General features: G+C 39.2%; 2 protein-coding genes across 2 annotated transcripts in view; one reads left to right on the top strand and one right to left on the bottom strand.

The window, feature by feature from the left end:
- LOC127640121 (protein MON2 homolog) overlaps positions 1-27,207 on the top strand; it is a 286,480-nt gene that overhangs the window by 209,694 nt on the left and 49,579 nt on the right. The gene's annotated exons all lie outside the window — the stretch shown is intronic.
- LOC127640138 (relaxin-3 receptor 1-like) lies at positions 1,471-2,895 on the bottom strand. The gene has a single exon (XM_052122551.1). It carries the CDS (start codon positions 2,728-2,730, stop codon positions 1,567-1,569), a length of 1,164 nt encoding a protein of 387 aa, XP_051978511.1. The 5' UTR covers positions 2,731-2,895; the 3' UTR covers positions 1,471-1,566.

Here is a 27,207-nt window from a genome sequence, read left to right as displayed (position 1 = left end):
GTAACACTGTTTACATTCAGTGTATTGGTCAATGACGGCTTTATTACACTTGAAATGAGAAGTATTCTGAGATGCTGTTGCTCTCGCCACAATCGTACAGAGGAGATCAGGGGATACAGAAACACTCAAACCAGCCCGTCTGACACCAACAATCATGCCGTCTGACACCAACAATCATGCCGTCTGACACCAACAATCATGCCGTCTGACACCAACAATCATGCCGTCTGACACCAACAATCATGCCGTCTGACACCAACAATCATGCCATCACTGAGATCACATTTTTTCCCCATTCTGATGGTCGATGTGAACATTAACTGAAACATTCTGAGATGCGGGTTGGCACTGTTTTGGCGGTACTAGGGGGACATACACAATATTCGGCAGGTGGTTTTAATGTTGTGGCTGGTTGTGTGTGTGTATATATTCTGTTCAGCCACAACATTAAAACCACTGACAGGTGAAGTGAATAACATCGGTTATATCGTTACAATGGCACACTGTCAAGGGCTGGGATATATTAGGCAGCAATTGAACAGTCCGTTCTTGAATTTCATGTGTTGGAAGCACGACAAACGGGCAAGCGTACAGATCTGAGCGACTTCTTTGACAAGGGCCAAATTGTGATGGCTTGACGACTGGGTCAGAGCATCTCCAAAACGGTCTTGTGGGGTGTTCCCGGTATGCAGTGGTAAGTACCAACCAAAAGTGGTCCAAGACAGGGTGCACATTGATGCACGTGGGGAGTGAAAGCTAGCCCGTCTAGAAGGGCTACTGTAGCGCAGATTGCTGTGCAACGTAACGCTGGTCATGATGGAAAGGTGTCAGGACACACAGTGCATCACAGCTTGCTGCGTATGAGGCTGCGTAGTTGCTGACCGCTCAGAGTGCCCATGCTGACCCCTGTCCACTGCCGAAAGGATGCACCATGGGAAGGAGGTAGGCAGTGTGAGGCTCTGGGCAATGTTCTGCTGTTAAACCTCCAGTCCTGTCATTCATGTGGATGTTACTTTCCATGTCTAGACGGGTCAGAGCTGTTTTGGTGGCAAGAGGGGGACCTACACAATATTAGGCAGGTGGTTTTAATGTTGTGGCTCATCGATAGTGTGTATATATATCACACACACACACACACACACAAGAGCAGATATTTCATGCATTATTGTACAAAAAAATAAAAATAAAAAGTATAAAATTGCAATGGAGTTAAAGCCTAATATTTTATTTAGATATTCTGTACATAAATGCTCACGTTTACACCGAATAAAAGTCACTTGTTTTAATGTTTACACATAGCTTATTTGGACAAACACACGGCTTGGAACTGTTACTTTAAGCAGACACATGATTGCCACAGACTTCTTATTTTACGCGTAATTTGGCACGTAGTTCCAGGATGCAACACCTTGCACATTACACAACTTAAAATAGTAATAACATAATAAACAGTCTTTAAGGTTGTACAAAATACTTAAAGATTACAGATGTCTCAAAATTCCCTTTTTGTCCAGTAACGGTAATTGACCAGTGCGCTTTTACGCACATCTTTGCGCTTTTACGCATCTACCTTTGAATGGCGCAGTCTGTGGACGGTAACGCGTCGCTTGGCCCGTTCACCACCGACATTCTGAACTGCTCAGTCTCCATTACATTCAACGGAATCACCGCATGGCTATCGTCGCGTTCCTGTATGGTAGCGGAAAACGGACGGACCTGACAGCCGTTGGCGATGGCCGGCGAGGAAATCCGCCAGAAAAAATCCTTCAACATTTTCCTGAACTCTCTCCGCATCAGGCAATACAACACCGGATTCAGGCAGCTGTTTGCGTGCGCCAGGCAGACGGTCACCGGGTACACGTATGTGTGGACCGTGTAGTAGACCTGATCAAAGTTAACCACGTTGAACTTCACCAGGACGCCCCAGAAGGTGATGGCGTGGTTTGGCAGCCAGCATATGAAGAACGATAAGACCACAATAGTGACGGATTTGGTGACTCTGGATCTGCGTTTCGGGAGATTGTTGTTCATACTCCTGAGGCGAATGAGGCGCAACAGGAGCAAATAACACACAGTGATGATGAGCATCGGAAAAACAAATGCAACTAGTATTTTCTGGAGTTGATAGAGCGCGAGCCACTGGTGTCCATCTGGGAACCTCTGCAGGCACAGTTTGACGCCGCTGATCTTTGACGCGGTGGAGAATATGGCCGTGGGTGCCGTGGCCACCGTGGCGAGGACCCACAAAAGCGCGCTGATCAGCTTCACCGAGCACGTTTTGTTGCGGGTTCGATCCTTGAGCGCTGAAGCCACGGACCAGTAACGCGTCACGCTCATTGCGGTGAGGAAGAAAACGCTCGCGTACATGTTCATCACGGTCACCGTGAGGACAGTCTTACACATGGCGTGTCCAAACGGCCAGCTAAAGTCCATCGCGTTGTCCACAGCCCAGAACGGAAGCGTTAGCACGAATAGAAAGTCGGTGACCGCGAGATTCAGGATGAAAAAGTTAATCGTGGACTTTTTCCGTCCCTGTCGCACTTTCATAAGGAAAAACACCAGCAGGTTCCCCACCAGACCCACCGCGCACACCACCGAGTACACGATGGATATCATGATTCGCAGCTCCGGCGTGCCGTCCGCGGCTACATCGATGTCCTCCAGGTTGCTGAAGCGGGTCGAATCGTATCCAGACCCATTAACGGAGCTCTGGTTCTGGTACTCCGCCATCCTCTCCAGCTACAGCTCAGTCTAGGGTGCTCGGACCAGCACCTGTCTATGGAGGACTTGCATCACCTTACGGACTCACGGGATGCGTAGAAGAAAAACTAAGAGATCTGGGAGAGGTACAGAACTCAGGAGACCCACAGACTGATGGAGATACTCGCATCTTGATTTGGGTTTATGAGGACGCTTGTGGCACAGATGCGCGGGGCTTTATAAAACCTAAGAGACAAGATGTACCCGCCTACAGGAGGAGGAGACCAAGCAAAAAAAGGTTGGGCATTTTGAATTTTGATAGTGATTGGTGCATATAGAATTTATTAATTGCCTTACCATTTTCGTTATTAATTTATGATCACAATATATTCTGTAATTCATTTATATATGAATCATTGTGGAACGCTCTGGCTTCGAGAGAGGGAAAACACAGGTAACAGGGTTTTCAATATTTATAACAAACTTTATGTACAGCACTTCTAAATCTTTCTTGGGAACACTGGGTTCCCTTGTCACTCTCTCTCCCAAACGGGCGCTTGACCACGCCCCCGCTGCCACAATCATCATATTAAAATGTTATTATTTTATGATCACAGTATATACTGTAATAGTGTCAGGCATTCACATGATCACATTCATTGTTATTCATTTATAATCACAGTATATACTGTAATTGTGTCAGGCATTCACATGATCACATTCAATGTTATTCATTTATAATCACAGTATATACTGTAATTGTATCAGGCATTCACATGATCACATTCAAATGTTATTAATTTATAATCACAGTATATACTGTAATTGTGTCAGGCATTCACATGATAATTTTCAAATGTTATTAATTTATAATCACAGTATATACTGTAATTGTGTCAGGCATTCACATGATCACATTCAATGTTATTCATTTATGATCACAGTATATACTGTAATTGTGTCAGGCATTCACATGATCATTTTCAAATGTTATTCATTTATGATCACAGTATATACTGTAATAGTGTCAGGCATTCACATGATCACATTCAAATGTTATTAATTTATAATCGCAGTATATACTGTAATTGTGTCAGGCATTCACATGATCACATTCAAATGTTATTAATTTATAATCGCAGTATATACTGTAATAGTGTCAGGCATTCACATGATCACATTCAAATGTTATTAATTTATAATCGCAGTATATACTGTAATTGTGTCAGGCATTCACATGATCACATTCAAATGTTATTAATTTATAATCGCAGTATATACTGTAATAGTGTCAGGCATTCACATGATCACATTCAAATGTTATTAATTTATGATCGCAGTATATACTGTAATAGTGTCAGGCATTCACATGATCACATTCAAATGTTATTAATTTATAATCACAGTATATACTGTAATAGTGTCAGGCATTCACATGATCACATTCAAATGTTATTAATTTATAATCACAGTATATACTGTAATTGTGTCAGGCATTCACATGATCACATACAAATTTTATTAATTTATAATCACAATATATACTGTAATTGTGTCCTGCATTCACATGATCACATACAAATTTTATTAATTTATAATCACAATATATACTGTAATTGTGTCAGGCATTCACATGATCACATTCAAATGTTATTAATTTATAAACGCGGTATATACTGTAATTGTGTCAGGCATTCACATGATCACATTCAAATGTTATTAATTTATGATCACAGTATATACTGTAATTGTGTCAGATATTCACATGATCACATTCAAATGTTATTAATTTATGATCACAGTATATACTGTAATTGTGTCAGATATTCACATGATCACATTCAAATTTTATTAATTTATAATCAGAATATATACTGTAATTGTGTCCTGCATTCACATGATCACATACAAATTTTATTAATTTATAATCACAATATATACTGTAATTGTGTCCTGCATTCACATGATCACATACAAATGTTATTAATTTATAATCACAATATATACTGTAATTGTGTCAGGCATTCACATGATCACATACAAATGTTATTAATTTATAATCACAATATATACTGTAATAGTGTCAGGCATTCACATGATCACATACAAATGTTATTAATTTATGATCATGGTATATACTGTAATTGTGTCAGGCATTCACATGATCACATTCAAATGTTATTAATTTATAATCACAATATATACTGTAATTGTGTCAGGCATTCACATGATCACATACAAATGTTATTAATTTATGATCATGGTATATACTGTAATTGTGTCGTGCATTCACATGATCACATTCAATGTTATTAATTTATGATCACAGTATATACTGTAATTGTGTCAGGCATTCACATGATCACATTCAGATGTTATTAATTTATGATCACAGTATATACTGTAATTGTGTCGTGCATTCATATGATCACATTCAAATGTTATTAATTTATGATCACAGTATATACTGTAATTGTGTCGTGCATTCATATGATCACATTCAGATGTTATTAATTTATGATCACAGTATATACTGTAATTGTGTCGTGCATTCATATGATTACATTCAAATGTTATTAATTTATGATCACAGTATATACTGTAATTGTGTCGTGCATTCATATGATTACATTCAGATGTTATTAATTTATGATCACAGTATATACTGTAATTGTGTCAGGCATTCACATGATCACATTCAATGTTATTAATTTATGATCACAGTATATACTGTAATTGTGTCAGGCATTCACATGATCACATTCAATGTTATTAATTTATGATCACAGTATATACTGTAATTGTGTCGTGCATTCATATGATTACATTCAGATGTTATTAATTTATGATCACAGTATATACTGTAATTATATATTAATAATATTATGCTGATTAAGCCGACAATGTGTGTGCTCATGTACATGCTTTAAATGGTTTTCCATGATGGCGGTAAGGCCATATGTGGTTTAAGCATAAACCGATCGGCATATGTAGTTTTTTGCCCATTACCACGGTTTTGCATTGCAAGCGCGTTTGCAGACATAAGATGATTACTACCAAAAATCAGCTTCTTCAAAAAAATCCAACAACGCAAGTAACCTGTGCTTACATTAATTTATCAGTCTGCGGGGGCTTAAGCCCCCAAAGCCCCCCTCGTAACGTCACTGGTGCTGGATGTTGTTTTTTACTTTAAACAGATGTTTGATCTGAGAGATATTAATATAGCCTACGTATAACAATACACTGGAAATGAATGAATATGGGTTTGTGTGGTATATTGCATTAGAGGGACTAGCGAACGCTCTTTCTTTAACTCTTCAAAGGCCTTTTAAAACGATGTAGCTGCATGAAGGTATACACTGCACGTGTGCAAAAGAACACATCTATGAAGACAAGACTTTGACCTTTGCAGAAGTAACAAATGTAACAGACAGTCTGGGGTGTATACATTAATGATTAATCTAAAGCACCCATGTGGAGGATAGAGCCGTGAAGTTATAAAAGTCGTCCTTGATACGATATGCCTTGACTTTGTCTGAAAATGTCATTCAATCTAATGCAGAGCAGCAAAATTAGCACGTTTATTAGAATGAAGTGGCCACAAAACATATTTGGTCATGGCATGTACACATATTAATTCACATAATTCCTAACTCTGGTCATTGGCAGTCAGAATAGAGGTTTAGATGAAAGCGTAGCCAATGTCCCCATGTGACTAGAAATGAAGAAAAAGACCCCTAGAGAGCCTCTTTTCAGAGAGAGATTTTGATCAATTAACAGTATGTTTCTTCCTGTTTCGTTTTGATAAGGTGAATGTGACCAGCATAACAAGAGATGCAATTGGAAATGTCATTATATTTCATGTTTTAATCTCCGGGTCTGTTGCTATCAACTTTCTTAACAGATAACAGGAACACTGCAGCAAAAGGAGAGAGAGGGAATGTCTCAAGGAACGCTGTGTCAGTGATATGGAGAGTTTGTAGAAGTGAAATATAATTACTGTTATCTGCATTATATGTAAAAATGAAAATAACGAATTGTAATCACAAATGTGATGATTTGATGCATTTGGATGGCGCAATGCCTTGGTGATATGTTGGTTTAGTAAAGCAATGTTACAGGTTTAAAACCACTTTTGTGATATGCTGTCGATTACTACAAGATTGAATCACAGTAATGCATTTACGATGTTAGCAGGGGCATAGCAAGCATTTCAAAAGTGAGGGGGACAGAATGTTTAGTGCAAGACGAGCATTAATATACAAGATGTATATATTGTGATCAACTGAATTGCATGATTGACCAGTGTATTTTAACTTTTGCATTTACACATTTAGACATTTGCTGGTAATCTGGCTTACCGGGCATTTTCCCGGTGGGCCGACGCACTTTGGGGCCGATCAGGGGTGGACTGGCCATCGGGAGAACCGAGCGGGCCGGTGGGTCGGCTGCGATAAGCTAAAATGAGCCGCCGCTTTATGCCGAACGGACCACAAAACGGCGCCACGATATGCAGAAAAGGACAGCGAACACAAGGGGCGCTAAAGCATACATTAGTTTGAGCTAACGGCTTCTACGGTGAGTTTTCTCTTTCAACTCAACTTCCAGGGTTGGGTTGGTAATCTGGCTTACCGGGCCTTTTCCTGGTGGGCCGACACACTTTGGGGCCAATCAGTGGTGGACTGGCCATCAAGAGAATCGGGCGGGCCGGTGTGCCAGCAGCGGAATGGGCCGCGATAAGCTGAAATGAGCCGCTGCATTATGCATAGCGGGTCACAAAAACGGCACCGCGATATGCCGAAGGGGGCAGCAATATGCAGAAAAGGACAGCAAAACTTTTGGGCCATTTGCTATGTAAAATCCCGGGCCGATTTCTCTTCCCAGTCCAGCCCTGGCACGAAAGACACTTCCTGGTATTCTTGTGCCAACTGTGCAAAATGCTTTGTGTTTACCAGCTTAACATGGACATGGCAGGAGTTTTTATTCTTTGTATCATATTGATAAAATATGAGTCAATTTTAGAGACTGTTTGTGCATGAAAATCCCAGAAATACTCAAACCAGCCCATCTGGCACCAACAATCATGGCACGATCCAAATCCCTGAGATCAAATTTTTCCCCCATTCTGATGGTTGATGTGAACATTAACTGAAGTTCCTGACCCATATCTGCATGATTTTATGCACTGCACTGCTGCCACACGATTGGCTGATTAGATAATTGCATGGATGGTTGTTGATGTTGAGGTTGCATTTCCCCCGTTTAACATTGCATTTTTACTTTTAAGTTTGGGATTCAGGTTGGCGGGTACAGTTTATAAAATATGCATTCCTATTCACTGCAGTGCAGCCTGTACTGCTGAAAACAATTCGCTTCACAACTTGCTTTTGGCGCCCCTCAGTGGTCAATTCTACCCTGAAAATGGAGCTCAAAGAGTCCATATGGCCATCAACACTTACTACTTTGGCCACTGGGGGCAGTGTTTTAAAATTCAGTAAACGCAGGCCGATTTTAGCTAAAGAAATATCAACCTACTGTTTCCAAATCAGACAGCAAGGCAGCTCGCTAGGTTTTGGAACAGAGCTAATGTACGTTCTGACACCCTGATGGTTGAAAGCAAAATTTTATTATCCGTTCTGCTCGGCAGAGCGCTTTAATTCGTTTCTGGAGTTGGAGCCCCAATAAAGATCCATTGCAAACATGACTAGAATATCACACACACACACACACACACACACTTTGACATCCCCTGCAGTCTCCTTTGGATTTTGGCTTGGATTTCATAACATCTGTGTGATCTGTATCTAACGAGGTGAAATCCTACAATGTAGAATTAAAGCCAAGAATGAAATGAGGTTCTCTTTAATAACACCCAGTAATATCCTATATTCATTGAGCATAGCTATTCCTGTTAGGCGTTTGTCATCTGTGTCTTGGCACTGTCGTATTGTCCTACATCTTTAACGGTCATGGAGTGTCTTTGAAAACGTTTCCGGAAAATCACAAAAACTCTGACCCGACAGATTTTCAGTGTCCTTTTTCTGGTGTCAGCCGTTTTTGAATTCTTGTGTGTACTGTCCCTTTAAGAAAGTCCACAGGGCCGAAAGGACCAGTCTGATCTCATGAACATTACGCGACCGTGGCAACATTTTAGCAAAAACGAAAGTACCTGCTTTATGACACGTTTGGCTGCAGTGTCCCAGTGTAATGTCCAGTGGTCTTCAAAGTCTTTGAAATGGATAAAGAGAGATATCAAATGTTCTAGTGCTCATTTAGACATTTCAAAGAACCAGACAGAAAGAGATGTCAGATCTCGACCCTATTTCAACGGGACGTGACCCGTATCGTTAACGTCAGAACTCTAAACCGCTGACCACAAGACGTCCACTTTTATAGCACTTATATACTATCTGGTGAACTTACTGTTACTATGAAGATGTGTTGAATGATCCGGACACATTTTGTGATGCATCCACAGCACTATATGACAAATATCCCTATATACGCTCCCTCGATATTCCTTTATTGGGCTCTTACAACAATTAGCCATGTTTGAATTATTTGTAGTAAAACATGGTTACTATAGTTTTACTATATTAACAGCATGGTTCATTTGTGGTATATGCATCTTACTATTATAATGGGTACATTGTTACAGCAGGTACTCTGTAGTGAAACCATGGTTACCATGTTACTATGGTAAAAGTGTTTTGTTTTTTTCGGGCAGAATTCCATAGTTCTGATTTTCCTGTATTATCACTACGATTTTACTTCCAATGTTATGATTAAGACATAGTTACTATCGTAAAAGCATGGTGCATTTCGCGGTTACCATGGTTACTGTAATTAAACCGTGGTTCATTTCCATATTTCGGATGAAGTTATTGTGAGGGAACCCATAATAAGAAGATTGCTGAGGAATGCAAACGTTTTTGAGGGATCCCAAAACTATTTGAGAAATTAAATTTCCCTTCTTGTTTTTTACATTTTTTTAGTTGGCTTGATTTGATTGAATATGATTTAATGTTCCATGATCGGATTGCTGTTACATTGGAGTTGTTGTCATAGCAACTGGTCTGTCAACCTCAAGGTGCTCAGGAGATGTACAGTATTTAACATAAACAGTCCCAGACTCTGCACCATTTTATTTTTTACAATAATTCAAATTTAAAGGAGCTTAATTTAGCTGTATAATGTGAGCTTTCGGAAGCATGCATTAACGTCCTGCATTCGTCAGCCTCAGGTGAACTTTCGACAGAGAACTTGGTGAAGAAACTGTCTGCACGCATTAGAAAATAGTTCCTGGACATGATTAAATGTTGCTTTGATTACATTTACATTTACATTTATGCATTAGGGAGATGCTTTTATCCAAAGAGACTTACAGAGCCCTTATTACAGGGACAATCCCCCCAGAGCAACCTGGAGTTAAGTGTCTTACACAAGGACACAGTGGTGGTGGCTGTGGGGCTTGAACCAGTGTCCTTCTGATTACCAGTTATGTGCTTAGACCACTACAAAATGACATTAGATGTTAAATTCATCAAGGTGCATCAAAACACAACGACAATAAAAATGGAAGTAATGTTACAGTTAAACTTCATGTGGTTATTTGATCTCATTTAAGGAATATAAATAAGTAAATAAATATAAATAATAGCCTATAGATGATAATAATATCATAAAAAATAATAATAGCATTAAATAAAAATGAAAAATTATCATTTAAATTTTTTAAAAAAAATTATTTAATAATTGTATTTTATTTTATTATTTATCATTTTAATTTTTAAATTTTTTAAATATATTTTTTATGTATTTAATAATTGTATTTTATTATTATTTTTTTTTATATATTTTATTTTATTATTTAATTATTTATTTTTTATAAAATGTTATTTAATTAATTTAATAATATAATGTCATGTAATATAGTTAGGTTATATTTATAGTCCAGGAGTGTTTGGGAGAGACATAATAATATGAGTTGACTGTGATTCTGTGTTGCACTTTCAGCCTCTTTCATTCCAATTGTCAACATTCCCGCAGTAAATGGATGTGTCGTTCGTTCTCCTGCTCACCAGCGTAATGACCTGGCAGCACTGGGCAACACAAGCTCGGGTGAAGCATCATGACATGACGGGTCCTTTGTGGATGTGAGAGTTCAGATCTGACATCATTATTTCCAGTGATGTCTCCTCACGTATCTGGAAGTTTCTCTTAAAGGGACAGTTCACCCAGAGAGGAAAATTCTGTCATTATTTACTCCAAACTATGGGACTCAACTAAACAACGGTTCACAATGAAGCTCCAAAAAAGACAAATAAGCACTATAAAGTGTTACACTATAAATGTGTGCTGTGTTTGGACTTTTATGATGCAATCCAGTGCTTTGGAACAGACCAGAGTTAAGTAGTTATTCAGTGAAAATCTTCCTTTTTAGTAAACAGATAGTCCCACCCCAAGCTTAGGCCATTGGTTGAACTAAGGTTCGTTCACACTGGATGCGTTTTGCGTCCATTTGTGCAGTTTTTCAATAATATTTTATGTATATATGCGCAGTTGCCTCCGCGTCTGAGACGGGCAATCCTCGCATCTTATCACGTGGCTTGTTGAGCGCGTTACCGCGGAGAATAGCGTGAAGCCTCCACACACACTATGTCTCCGCGGTAACACGCTCAACAAGCCATGTGATAAAATGCACAGATTGACGGTCCCAGACGGCATCCACTAGCATTCTAGTCTATTCCAAGCGCTGCGTAAAGCTTTTTAAGCACGCGTTCGGTCTTAACGGCCCCTTAGTGTTGCATTGTTGGGTCACTCAAACAAACAGAGGAGTGTTTTGATTGTGCTTCAGAAACACAGCAATACACTTAGCAGGTAATCAACCTGAAAAAAACCCAACCTGGTCTCACGAACATTAAATTACAAGCTTCACAACACATTTTGCTTCCGTTTCAGAGTGAAATGTCCAGCAGGGGGCACCAAAAGCGAGTGAAATGAGGTTGTAATCAGGCCATGTTAGATGGAGGTTAAACGTACTCCTTAATGTTAAAGTTAGACATTTTCTCCTTTTTCCACCTCCTAATGTGTATTAACCATAGCCATTCCTATCTACTACATTACGCATCTCATTTTACCTGGTGCATGTCTGAAATGCAAACAAAATAATTATAATAGCCCCCCAACCCCGTCCTCTACAGTTGACACTGCGTTAATATTTGTATGTTATTTATTTATTGTATTTTTTTACCTTTTTATGTCCTCGTGGTCACGTAGTGACGCGCCTCAATCCGGGTGGTGGAGGACGAATCTCAGCTGCCTCCGCATCTGATCACATGGCTTGTTGAGCACGTTGCCATGGAGACATAGCGCACGAGGAGGCTTCACACTATTCTCCGCCGCATCCAGGCTCAACTCACCACGTGCGAACCACATTATAGCGACCACGAGGAGGTTACCCCATGTGACTCTACCCTCCCTAGCAACCGGGCCAATTTGGTTGCTAAGGAGACCTGACAGGAGTCACTCAGCACGCCCTGGGATTCAAACTAGCATTGATAACGAACTAGCGACTCCAGGTGTGATAGCTAGCATGTTTACCACTGAGGTACCCAGGCCACGAATGACTGGAACTCTTAAAGAAACTGATCTCAGTACAGTTTTAAAAGCACCTACGTAAGTTTTCATCATACCTACGTGGAAGGTAGCATTTTCCAGTTTTTGGATGTAGCCCTCCTGTTCACATGGCAACAAGTACCAGTACTTGGCTGCTTATAAGGTTTTCGACAGTGTGGGGGTCCCCCGGCGGATCGGGGGCCCTATGAAACCTGCATATATTGCGTAAACATTTCTATAATACATTTCGGCAAACGACTGCACTATTGAAAAGACCTCATTTGTGATTTTGCTTTCTCACGGTAACTGGTGAGTCTCTTGAATGTTCTGTTGCACCATCACGGCTATAAAGGCATAAAGAACGAATTTATATTCACGTCGTACCTCATAAACATCCGCCATTGACAGTTCATTAAAGTTTCCATCAAGCAGCCTCGTTTGCTGGCATAATATAAACTTACGGAATAACCGCGCTATCGAAGTAATAACAAACAGACAGTTTCTTCATTAGCAGAACGGAGCGGTTCTTCTGACCATTGCCTGACCTGTCATCCATTACCTGCACAATACCGAGTGTCTTATCTCCCCCCCGCAGCCGCGCCAATGCAAACCTCCAACTACAAGAGTCCAGATCAGAGCGGGCACAACCATTCAGGTTAAAGAGGGTGTGAATGACAGCCGTGAAATGAGCTTGGGGCTTTTCGTCTTGTTTGTTTGCCTCTCGTTCTGTTATCTGAGACTGTCATAACTTACAGCTGAGCACTGATACATTTGCCACAATGTCAATATGAAGAGTAACCGCATATAGAATGAGACTATTGATGATGTGGCCGGTTGCTGAACTCATCAAGTGCCTGTATTATGGGATGTATCGTGCAAAACATTCAATCTTGAGCCGTCATGATCATGCCATTTTGGAAATAACCGTGGTTAACTATAATAAATAGAAACATTTGCTTATTTTGTTGTCCATCTTACCCCATTAGTGGGACACAATGACCCTCCCACCTGGGGCACTCACGCTGCAGCACTGCGAGTGGCTCATGATAAGTGGATTTGTCCAGGCTGTGCGCTTCTGCTGACTTAGTCACACTTTAATATTTGACATGCAGCTGCGAAGGACTTGAACATGTCGATAATTCATGCTAATGTTTGTACTGTTGCTCACGTGCGAGTGAGATTATTACAAATGCCAATGGTGGATCAAACAATAATTTGCCCCCCTGCTGTACCACTGTTGAAGACCCTTGGTCAAAAGAATAAGTTAACGTGGGGGGTCATCTCCCTTCTTACCCTACTGTTCGACAAGCTTCAACCGCTAGTATATCTCATGGCTGTGCTGGTCCGGTTCATCACCAAACCAGCATAAACCAGCCAGCCTAGACCAAAACCAATTTAGCATAGATCAGCCCAAACTGCATAAAACCAGCCTAGACCAGAACCAAACTTGCATAAACCCGGCTATACCAGCACCAGACCATCATAAACCAGCCTGAAACTGCACAGAACACCATAATCCACCCTATAGAGCACCAAAACAGCATAAACAGCCTACACTCGAACCAAACAAGCATAAACCAGGCTATACCAGCACCAAACCATCATAAATCAGCACCAAATACCATGATCCACCCTATACAACACCAAACCAGCCTAGGCTAGCACAAGACCAGCATAAACCACCCTAGGCAAACCCCAAACCAGCCTGAAACAGCACAAAACCAAGATGGACCAGAACCAGATGAGTGAAAGCCACCCTAGAGCACCATAACCAAACCAGTCTAGACTAGCACTAAACCAGCGTAAACTAGCCTATACCGGCACCAAACCAGCCTAGAACAGCACCAAACAGCAAAAGCCAGCAAGAAAAGCACCAAACCAGCATAAACAGCCTACACCAGAACCAAACCAGTCTAGACCAGCACTAAACTAGCATAAACTAGCCTATACAGGCACCAAACCAGCCTAGAACAACACCAAACAGCAAAAGCCAGCCAGGAAATCACCAAACCAGCCTAGGCTAGCACCAGACCAGCATAAACCAGCCAGAAACAGCACCAAACCTAGATAGACCAGAACCAGATGAGTAAAAGCCACCCTAAACAGCTTTGAACAGCATCAAACACCATAATCCACCCTATACCATCACCAAACCAGCACAAATAGCCTACACCAGAACCAAACCAGTTTAGCCAGCACTAAACCAGCATAAACTAACCTATACCTGCACTAAACCAGCCTAAAAGTGCACCAAACAGTAAAAGCACCAAACCAGCCTAGGCTAGCACCAGACCAGCATAAACCACCCATAGCACCAATACCAACCATAATAAACCAGCCTGAAACAGCACCAAACTAAGATGGACCAAACAAGATGAGTAAAAGCCACCAACCTAGAACAGCATCAAACACCATAATCGACCCTGTACCAGCACCAAACCAGCATAAACGTCCTACACCAGAACCAAACCAGTCTAGACCAGCAGTAAACAAGCATAAACTAGCCTAGAACAGCACCAAACAGCAAAAGCCAGCCAGGAAAGCACCAAACCAGCATTAACCACCCTAGACAAGCACCAAACCATAATAAACCAGCCTGAAACGGCACCAAACCAAAATAGACCAGAACCAGACGACTAAATGCCACACTATACCAGCACCAAACCAGCATAAACTGCCTACACCAGCCTAGAACTGTACCAAACCAGCATAAACCACCCTAGGCAAGCACCAAATCAGCATAAACCAGCCTAGACCAAAACCAAACAAACATAAAACAGCACCAAACCAGCAGACCAGCATAAGCCAGCATAAACCATCTTGGATCAGCATGGAAATTGGTGTTTTCAGCGGGACAAATAGTGCTGAGATTGCGGCTGCTGTATTATTTTTGTTGTTGCTGCTCGTGCATTGCAGGTAAATGTCACTAATCTTAGATTACTGTGACCATACTGACCTTTTACAGTCGGCACAATCAGCGTTTCGTGTGATTGGTCGCTTTGATGTCACAGACGGTCGAGCACTTCAACGTTTCGTGCTGAAGTGTTTCGCTCTGAATTAATAAAAGTGAATGCGAGGCGTCGGACTTGGACAAAAGCACTCCGCCGTGTTGCGTTCAAGGCCAAATCTTCATCAAGGCACTTGTCCAGAGGCTGTACTTTCAATCAATTTATTTATTTATTTTAGAGTTATTATTTGTCACTAGGCCTATAATGTGCTCTTGTTTTCAGTATACGTTCTGTTACTTAAATACATTCGTATAGACTATACAGTACTTATAAAACATCCAATAATAGATTCAATAATAAAGTCACTGCTTGTAGCACCCATGTTGATATATAAGAGCCTATAAAAAACACAAACGACAGTGTTGTGTGAGGAACAGTTTGAAATTTAAGTCTTAATTCACAGAAAATCTTCCACACCCATTTGAATCTGGCGTGAGATCATCTTTCAGTCGCATGAGCTTTGAAAAAGCAACTTCTGCTCAACCGCATTTTCTCCGGGTTGCTTTGCTGATTTTTACACCAACCAGTGGCGTAAATATGTATTTTGTGCGGGTAGAAAACTGTACAGGATGTGTAACACCGAAAGAAAGCCTTTGATTTATATCTTTAAACTCTGTGATGTCAGTATTACTGTATCTTTCACAGTCAGTCCATGTATTATGGTGTATGAGTGGTGGTGGTGTAGTGGGCTAAAGCACATAACTGGTAATCAGAAGGTTGCTGGTTCGATCCCCACAGTCACCACCATTGTGTCCTTGAGTAAGGCACTTAACTCCAGGTTGCTCCGGGGGGATTGTCCCTGTAATAAGTGCACTGTAAGTCACTTTGGATAAAAGCGTCTCCCTAATGCATAAATGTAAATTGTTTGCATTTTACTTCTTAGCTTGCAGCACAAACAGCATCAAACTGGATGTTGGCAGTAAAACAAATGTCTGACTTTGCTTCGAAGGCCACCGTGGAGTCCAGCAGTTCAAACGGCTCAACTGGATTACAGATGATTGCATTAAAAGCGCGTTTCTCTGAGCTGAACTCGTGTAAACAGGAGACGCGGCGAGGACTATTAACGCAGATTGTCTCCATATTATTGCATTAATTTGTTTTCCAAGGGAAATCTGTGCAGCGATAGACGGTGATGAACACTGACTGATGTTCGGACCGTTTGATTGGTCATTGTGTCATGATGCTCACAGGATTCAGATCTTGTGGTTTAACGTCCGTTTTGATGCATATGTTATTTGAGCTGTAAAGTTGTTTAAATCATCAAAGGTTTAAGGCGTTGCGTCGTAATGGCAACACAGTAGTCGTAAAGCTGTTTAAATCGTCAAGGGTTTAAGGCGTTGCGTCGTCATGGCGCAACAGTAGTTGTAAAGCTGTTTAAATCGTCAAGGGTTTAAGGCGTTGCGTCGTCATGGCGCAACAGTAGTTGTAAAGCTGTTTAAATCATCAAAGGTTTAAGGCGTTGCGTCATAATGGCAACACAGTAGTTGTAAAGCTGTTTAAATCGTCAAGGGTTTAAGGTGTTGCGTCGTCATGGCGCAACAGTAGTTGTAAAGCTGTTTAAATCGTCAAGGGTTTAAGGTGTTGCGTCGTCATGGCAACACAGTAGTCGTAAGGTTGTTTAAATCGTCAAGGGTTTAAGGTGTTGCGTCGTCATGGCAACACAATAGTTGTAAAGCTGTTTAAATCGTCAAGGGTTTAAGGTGTTACGTCATCATGGCAACACAGTAGTTGTAAAGCTGTTTAAATCGTCAAGGGTTTAAGGTGTTGCGTCATCATGGCAACACAGTAGTTGTAAAGCTGTTTAAATCGTCAAGGGTTTAAGGTGTTACGTCGTCATGGCAACACAGTAGTCTTAAAGCTGTTTAAATCGTCAAGGGTTTACGGCGTTGCGTCGTCATGGCAACACAGTAGTTGTAAAGTTGTCTATAACTTTCCGCAGATGCGGTTAGTAAGTGATTTTTATCACACTAAAATCATATTTGTCCACATATTGTTTATTTCTTGTGTCTATACTTTTATAACAGCGAGTATTTTAATGTGTACAGATTAAACCCCATTGACTTCCATTGGAAGTGTCTCACTGGAACACACATTTGTGCTTTTATAAAGAAAAGGAGGAACTAGTCGAAAATGTATATTTGTGGTCATCAGGGCTGGACTGGGAAGAGAAATCGGCCCGGGATTTTACATGGCAACTAGCCCAAAATTTGTTGAGCATGGGGGTGGGGGGGGATGTCGCTGTCCTTTTCTGCATATCGCGGCGGCGCAATTTAGCTTATCGCTGCCCATTCAACCTGTTTCGCGGCCGACCCACCAGTGTGCTCTGTTCTCCCAGTCGACCCCCTGAACGGCCCCAAAGTGCATCGGCCCACCGGGAAATGTCCCTGTATGCCAGATTACCAGTCCAGCCCTGGTGATAATCAATATTATGCCAAACTTATGTCGATTGAGCTGAATTTGTATTGAACCCAGAATATTCCTTTAAGACATCCCACAGGAAGAAATGAAATCAAATCAAATCTCTTTTAATGAGACAAAACATTTGACACACACGTCTCACCTGGACCTTCAGATCTCAAAAATGCCTCAAACCATGCCCAGATTTGCCAAGATGCCAAAGTCAATATGAACTCCTCAAATTCCCCCTAACAGCAAATGATCTGGGTTATGATAGCCACAAACCCCATGACATCTCCTGAGCAATTAAAGAGTAACTCTGTTTATTCCCTGAGTTTGTCTCATGGTGGAGAGACCAGCACGTGTCGACGTGTGTTAGAGGTTGCTGAGGGTGCGTGACCGATGCCATCCTGAATCATCATCCTGTATCACACTCGAGCCTCACCACAGGGCTGAGCAGCCGGTAAACACCTGCCCTATCTCTCCCAGAGATTCATAATCCTCCATCTAATCTGCGGTGTGAACACAGCTGTATTCTTCAGCTGCAGTGAGAAGACGTTTGGAGTCCCCGTACGGATGGACCGCTCACAGATCTGCCCCCATGCTATTCTTCTATTGTAGAGGGAAGAATGAAAATCATTTAAAAAGCTCTTTTGTGCCGTTGTGTTGCTCTTTTGGGACACTAAAGCAGGATTTGAAAATGACTCTTTGTCACTCTAATAGTTCCCAGATTGCAAATGTCATTGATTCAATGATGAATCATGTCGAACACAAGCATTGATTGCAACAATGTTGCCAGGCAGGCATCACAATAGTAACAGTTTAAAGTCCTCGACTGTATGAACCATTGGCAACATTTTAGAAAAGAGGCAAAAACAATGCCTAAATTGCTGTTTAACATGATCCAAAAGCCCAGATGGCCTACAGTATAAATCTACTGTATATTTGGGGTATAATATAATATAATATAATAAAATAAAATATAATATAATATACTATAACATAAAATAATATCATATCAAATAATATTATATAATATAATAAAATATAATATAAAATAATATAATTTAATATAATATCATATAATAAAATATAATATAAAATAATATAATTTAATATAATATAAAATTATATAATATAAAGTAATATCATATAATAAAATATCAAATAATATAATATAAAATACTATAATATAATATAATGAAATATAATATAAAATATCAAATAATATTATATAATAATATAATATAAAATAATATAATATCAAATATCATATCATATAAAATAATATCATATAATAAATATCAAATAATATAATACCAAATCATATCATATAATAAAATAATATAAAATAATATCATATAATAAAATAATATAAAATAATATCATAGTAAATAAAAATATATCATATCAAATAATATAATATAATATTTTATATCAAATTTTGAGTCTGTCTTAGAATATAATATTTTCAAAATAGCGATTTGTCTTTTTATATTTTTATTTATTTACTTAATGTATTGCATATCACTATCAATCTTTTTATACTGAATTGTTTTTGCCTATTAAGAAGATTTACAAATTTCAATCTGACAAAATTTCATACAATTTTACAAAATTAAATTAATACAACTTTCTGTTCTCATTTTATTTTTTTAAAATTTGATTTTGTCATGAAATAAAAATGCTTAAATCTTTTTAAAAAAAAATTGTGTATATATATGGGGTAGTATACAGTATAAATTAAATAATAATTAATATTAAATAGATTTTATTAATAAAACAAAAGTTTAAGGCAATTCTTTATTTTTTATTTACCTAAAACTTTACCAGTATTCTTTGGCAGCCTTGACTTCCCTTCAAAAAAATGCAAATCTAGTTTGACAATGTAAACAAACATCTCTAATATTGTATTTTCATGACGTAGGCCAAAAAACAAGGGCTGTGAATGGAAACTAAATAAACAAATGTAATTTAACCAAAATTGTATTTGAATGTAAAAGACGTAACGTTTCCAGAAATAAGCGCAACAGAATTGAACGGAACGAGTAATCGATTATTCGAAATGTAGAATTTGAGTTCAGCCTTGCAACCTGTTTTTCGTAGCGACCGGTCTGAATGGCTGTCAGGGGCGGAGCCAGGAGTTTTTCAAAGGGGTGGCCGGGCAGGGGCAAGAAATGCTCGGAAAGCATTTTTATATGGGGGATTGAGTGGAGACAATGACACCCGGGACGGAGAGGTGCGGCGACCTTGGTGTGCCCACGTTAAGTTTAGTATGTACATTTGTACAGAGATGATTTTGACGGAAAATGCACACAAACATCCCTTCATGAAATCTCAGGTTACTGCTTTCCTCGGGCGGTAGCAGCATGACGTTAATGCGGCAAGGAAATAGCAAAGAGTAATTGACTCAGGTGAACTAAATATTCTTATCCTTCTGGACCTCTGCATTCAACACTGTCTAATATAACATACTTCTCTCATGCCTCTCGGCAATTGGTATCACTGGCACAGCTCTCGACTGGTTCACTTCTTGCCTTACTGATGGGCAGCAATATGTTGTTATTCATAAACACAAGTCCTCCTCTGCTCCTGTAAATCCCGGTGTCCCTCAAGGCTCAGTTCTCATCCCACTCCTCATCAAAATGTATATGCTGCCTCTTGGCCAGATATTCAGACGCCATGGGCTTAGCTTCCACTGCTGTGCGGATGACACTCAGATTTACATCAACACCCTTGTCAACTGTGTTTGCATTCAAGGATTAAAGCTTTGGTTGAAGTCAAATGATCTCAAGTTTAACTCTCCAAAATGTGCATTAACTTTGATGGAAACACACGTATCATTAATATATTATTAATACAATATGTGTCTAAATAATTGTTCATAAATGCACTAACCAATCATCACATCTGAAATTTTGAGACTGTTCTTAAGACTGTTTGAAGAGAAAATAAATGGAATACAAACTGGAACTGTGCGTAAGACCAGGTTATAGATCCGCATGGCAATGTCATAAGGAAGGAGGAACGCACACACATAGTAATCCCAGAAGAACCGACCAACATTATGGATCCTGCAGAACATTTCCTGAAACTCTCCCAAGGGTCCACTCCTGTACCTGAGTGCTGCACCATTTTTTTGGAAACCGTCTGCTCAATTGCATTGGCATGAGAGATCCCTCAGGACCATGCTCTGGATGGGACTTAATGGCCCTGTGAGGAAGCGAATTCCTTTGGACTGTGATCGTCAGTCTCTTCAGGATTTCATCGCTGAAAACTTAAGGGCTGACCTTCTGCTCTCAGCTCCGTTGGTCCCAGAGACTCCCTAGATGGAGGCCCATCTGCTCCCAGCTCCGGTGGTTCTGGAGACCCCCTCGACGGAGGCCCTTTCGCTTCCCGCTCCTCCTCTTGCGGCTCCGCACGCTCATCGAGTGGCTTCATACTCTCCTCCTCCTGAGACTCCAACTGCTCTGCCCGCTCCTCCTCCCAAGTCTTCCATGGCTCCGCCCTCCGAGTCTTCCATGTATCCGCCCTCTATGGCTCCGCCTCCTGAGAGTCCTATTGCTCCGTCCGCTCCACCTACTGCCGCTCCGCCCGCTCTGCCTCCTGACAGTCCTACGGCTCCATCCGCTTCGTCTCCTGAGACTCCTGCGGCTCCGCCTCCTGTGGCTCTGCCCCCTGTAGCTCCTCCTCCTGCGTGCACCGCCCCCTGAACATCCTGCGGTGCAGCCCCTTGAGCCTCCACCTCATGCGGCTCCACCCCCTGAGCCCTCCGACCTGGTCCCCTGGTCTACGCTTGTCTCCGGACTCTGATTCATTGTCTTTTTCCTTTTTTTGGGGGGGGGACGCTTCAGGAGCTGCCTTTAAGGGGGGGGGGGTCTGTGGTTCTGTCACATCATTCTTGTGTTTTCCCCCAACGACTCTTAATTTGACATTTATAAATACTCTTAGTTTAAAGTTTTTGTGTCTTCCTTTATGTTTGTCTTCCTGTCCATTGCCCTAATTGTATTCCAGGTGTTCCTTGTTTACTTGTTAGTTGGTTAGTTCAAATATCTCTTGTGTGCTGATCATAATCTGCAACTCAGGGAATCAAACGTTGTTCCACACTCTCACAGCTCAGAAAAATACACCGGATTGGCAGATTTTTCCTCTGCTGAAGTAAAGGAGGAACAGACTTCCAGGAAGAAGGAAGACTTCTGTAGCGAAGGGAGTGTGTTTTGGCCCAGTGTTTTTCAGAATGGACCACGAGTTTGAAATTCTGCCATGTGTTGTTTTGAGTGTGGTCAACAATTCTTTGAGCTTGTAGACTAACAAGAGATAATCCTCTGGTGCAAGAACAACATAGCATACAGAATAACGTTCCACACTGGTACATCTGGGAATTACGTTTTTGTTTAGATTTCCAGAGATCTGAAATGAGTGCTCTGTTCCATACCATGTGGGCTGACTAAGTTCTGAGGCAGCATTTTAAGGTACCTTAGGCAAGTCTACACCAATAAAGGTTTCGAACTTAAATGGATTGCTCTATGCCTCACAGACTTTTAAGAAAAGGCGGGACGAGTCTAAATTAACTTTGTGTTGTAATAAACAGTATGCCACACATGCTGTCGATTGATATTAACTTGTATTGAACCTGGAATATTCATATAAAGGCCTAATGTGGGTTTGTTTACATTTGAATTTTTGACAGTAGGATCAATGATCATTCGCTGTGAGAATGCCGTAAGTCCGATCAGTTCGAAAATTCATAGCATAGCAATTAAGAACAGCCTGAGTGTCCGTGCAAAGTTTGATTGATGTAATTTAAAAGCTGTAGTTTGTAAAGCCAACATAGTGATGTCATGAGTTTTGCGCAAATTGATTTTGCTAAAAACTCTGACTGTATACGATGACCAAAATAACAAATAATAAATATTATTTAAAGTTCCTATACCAATGAATACCGCTCTTTACTGTTGAATGCACGGTAATGGCGTTTTAGGTGACATTCTTTACAGACCCACCAGATGGTGCCATTTATAACCCCGCACTGCAAAACTGTGCATTAAATATTTAAAGATATCTTCCCATTCGCTGTGATTGTTTCTGGTTGCTGCACTGTGTAGGCAGTAGGTAGTGAGGCAGCTCACTAGGTTTTCGAACGGAGCCTATCGGTTCTGATTTTTCTAGAACAAAAGCCACTTTTTTTGATTTTACGAATGAATCCCTCGGAACGACAATTTACGTAAAGATGATTTTATGAATGAATCCACTCAAAGCGACAATTTACGTAAAGATGATTTTACGAATGAATCCACTCAAAGCGACAATTTACGTAATGATGATTTTACGAATTAATCCACTCAAAGCGACAATTTACATAAGGATGATTTTACGAATTAATCCCTCGGAACGACAATTTACGTAATGATGATTTTACGAATTAATCCCTCGGAACGACAATTTACGTAATGATGATTTTACGAATTAATCCCTCGGAACGACAATTTACGTAAAGATGATTTTACGAATTAATCCCTCGGAACGACAATTTACGTAATGATGATTTTACGAATGAATCCACTCAAAGCGACAATTTACATAAGGATGATTTTATGAATTAATCCCTCGGAACGACAATTTACATAATGATGATTTTACGAATTAATCCCTCGGAACGACAATTTACGTAAAGATGATTTTACGAATTAATCCACTCAAAGCGACAATTTACGTAAAGATGATTTTACAAATTAATCCCTCGGAACGACAATTTACGTAATGATGATTTTACGAATGAATCCACTCAAAGCGACAATTTACGTAAAGATGATTTTACAAATTAATCCCTCGGAACGACAATTTACGTAATGATGATTTTACGAATGAATCCACTCAAAGCGACAATTTACATAAGGATGATTTTAAGAATGAATCCACTCAAAGCGACAATTTACATAAGGATGATTTTACGAATTAATCCCTCGGAACGACAATTTACGTAATGATGATTTTACGAATTAATCCCTCGGAACGACAAATTACGTAAAGATGATTTTACGAATTAATCCCTCGGAACGACAATTTACGCAATGATGATTTTACGAATGAATCCACTCAAAGCGACAATTTACGTAATGATGATTTTACGAATGAATCCCTCAGAACGACAATTTATGTAATGATGATTTTACGAATTAATCCCTCGGAACGACAATTTACGTAATGATGATTTTACGAATTAATCCCTCGGAACGACAAATTACGTAAAGATGATTTTACGAATTAATCCCTCGGAACGACAATTTACGCAATGATGATTTTACGAATTAATCCACTCAAAGCGACAATTTACGTAATGATGATTTTACGAATTAATCCCTCAGAACGACAATTTATGTAATGATGATTTTACGAATTAATCCCTCGGAACGACAATTTACGTAATGATGATTTTACGAATGAATCCACTCAAAGCGACAATTTATGTAATGATGATTTTACGAATTAATCCCTCAGAACGACAATTTACGTAATGATGATTTTACGAATTAATCCCTCAGAACGACAATTTATGTAATGATGATTTTACGAATTAATCCCTCAGAACGACAATTTATGTAATGATGATTTTACGAATTAATCCCTCGGAACGACAATTTACGTAATGATGATTTTACGAATTAATCCCTAAGAACGACAATTTACATAATGATGATTTTACGAATTAATCCCTCGGAACGACAATTTACGTAATGATGATTTTACGAATGAATCCACTCAAAGCGACAATTTACGTAATGATGATTTTACGAATTAATCCCTAAGAACGGCGATTTACGTAAAGTAGAAGATATCCACCTTACGGGAAGCCAATACCAGGTTGACAAGCTTTTTTGAAAGTTTGGTCCAAAAAGGCAACACTATTTAACAGAAGAAAAAAAATAAGAAAAGAGATTTAATGGCAAGCTTTGGCTGTTTCATACCTCATCTGATATCTGGTTTGTTTGCAGAATGTGGCTGTTATCTTCTCATTTGGGGTCTAAATGTCGTGACGGTTCAATGGGGTGTAAGATTGGGCTCGTGACCCTCATTTCAGTGATAAAGTCTTGAGCGTTACCCGTGCTCTGTTATCTTTATGCATATGTGCCTGGTACTGCTTAAATAGATCACCATCAATGCCTTCGATAACATGTTTGGACAAAACAATTGGAAATAAAGTGCAAAACACAAATTATTAGAGGTGTGATGCGCATAATGAAACTTGGCGTTGTTGCAAAGCCACGACTGTAAATTTGAAAGGCCTTAATAATTTCCTTGCGATTTTTCGCCTAATTTAAAATGGTTTATTGAAGCTTTATGCTAAATCTGTTTACTTCAGTTCAACATCCTGTTTATGAGTGACTCGAGATTCATAGCACCCAACACTTTAATCTGATCGTTGAAGATCTCTCTCTTGCTTTTTCAATCTGTATATTTTATGCCAAACTGAATTACTTTGCTGGTGCTGAGACTGTGAAGGCTGCTAATGTGGTTACACTAACCAGATGTGGAAATTAGCCGACGTGTTTGTGTCCCACTGTTCGTTTGCTTTAAGATTATTTATTCATATATGTTTGAATAATGTCTGGTGAACACACCTAAAGAAGCACACACAGACACACAAACAGATATTTCATTATTCATTGAACTGCCATTGACCTTTACATTTTACAAACAATGGGCCCCATTCACAACATTTCAAGTTAAATCTATTGACCGTTGTTCTTGAACTGATTTACAACGAATGTATTTTTTTTTTTGTTGAAAATGTGTTTTGAGCAATTTACAAATATTTGTTCTTATCATGTTTCATTTCAAAACTGCAATTTATGTAAAATATTTGTATTTTTTTAGAAACAAATCAATTCATAATAACAATTAAAAAATAGTTTTACAAGTCAGTTCAATATGAATTATTTGCGTAAGTATAATTTTCCGAGTTTATGCATTCAGTGTGACAATTTGCATAAGAACAATTTTATGAATGATCCATTCAAAGTGACAATTTACGTAAAGATGATTTTACGAATGAATCCTTCAAAGCTACAATTTAGGTAAAGATGATTTTACGAATGAATCCTTCAAAGCGACAATTTACGTAAAGATGATTTTACGAATGAATCCTTCAAAGCGACAATTTACGTAAAGATGATTTTACGAATTAATCCTTCAAAGCGACAATTTACGTAAAGATGATTTTACGAATGAATCCTTCAAAGCGACAATTTACGTAAAGATGATTTTACGAATGAAACCTTCAAAGCAACAATTTACGTAAAGATGATTTTACGAATTAAACCTTCAAAGCTACAATTTACGTAAAGATGATTTTACGAATTAAACCTTCAAAGCGACAATTTACGTAAAGATGATTTTACGAATTAAACCTTCAAAGCGACAATTTACGTAAAGATGATTTTACAAATTAAACCTTCAAAGCGACAATTTACGTAAAGATGATTTTACGAATTAAACCTTCAAAGCGACAATTTACGTAAAGATGATTTTACGAATTAAACCTTCAAAGCGACAATTTACGTAAAGATGATTTTACGAATTAAACCTTCAAAGCGACAATTTACGTAAAGATGATTTTACGAATTAAACCTTCAAAGCGACAATTTACGTAAAGATGATTTTACGAATTAAACCTTCAAAGCGACAATTTACGTAAAGATGATTTTACGAATTAAACCTTCAAAGCGACAATTTACGTAAAGATGATTTTACGAATTAAACCTTCAAAGCGACAATTTACGTAAAGATGATTTTACGAATTAAACCTTCAAAGCGACAATTTACGTAAAGATGATTTTACTGAATTAAACCTTCAAAGCGACAATTTACGTAAAGATGATTTTACGAATTAAACCTTCAAAGCGACAATTTACGTAAAGATGATTTTACTAATTAAACCTTCAAAGCGACAATTTACGTAAAGATGATTTTACGAATTAAACCTTCAAAGCGACAATTTACGTAAAGATGATTTTACGAATTAAACCTTCAAAGCGACAATTTACGTAAAGATGATTTTACGAATTAAACCTTCAAAGCGACAATTTACGTAAAGATGATTTTACGAATGAATCCACTCAAAGCGACAATTTACGTAAAGATGATTTTACGAATGAATCCCTCGAAGTGACAATTTACATAAAGATGATTTTACGCATGAATCCCTCGAAGTGACAATTTACATAAAGATGATTTTACGCATGAATCCCTCGGAGTGACAATTTACATAAAGATGATTTTACGAATGAATCCACTCAAGTAACAATTTATATAAGCAATTTTTTATCAACTAATCAATTGAGTGTGTTTTTATGTTGACTCACTGATAATAAACATGATCTGCTCAGTGTTACATAAGCAAAGACTGACGTTTAGCTGCTCACCTGCATTAGGCTAGAACTCAGGGACATATCTGCACACAGTCTGCACACTTTTTCAAACATTG

This window comes from Xyrauchen texanus, chromosome 49 (genome assembly GCF_025860055.1).
Source record: "Xyrauchen texanus isolate HMW12.3.18 chromosome 49, RBS_HiC_50CHRs, whole genome shotgun sequence".
Lineage (NCBI taxonomy): Eukaryota > Metazoa > Chordata > Actinopteri > Cypriniformes > Catostomidae > Xyrauchen > Xyrauchen texanus.
Note: the sequence above shows the minus strand (reverse complement) of the source record. Positions and strands in the feature narration are given on the sequence as shown.

Excerpts from the sequence above, each read along its gene's own strand:
- LOC127640138 (XM_052122551.1), bottom strand. The coding sequence starts at position 2,730 with ATGGCGGAGTACCAGAACCAGAGCTCCGTTAATGGGTCTGGATACGAT.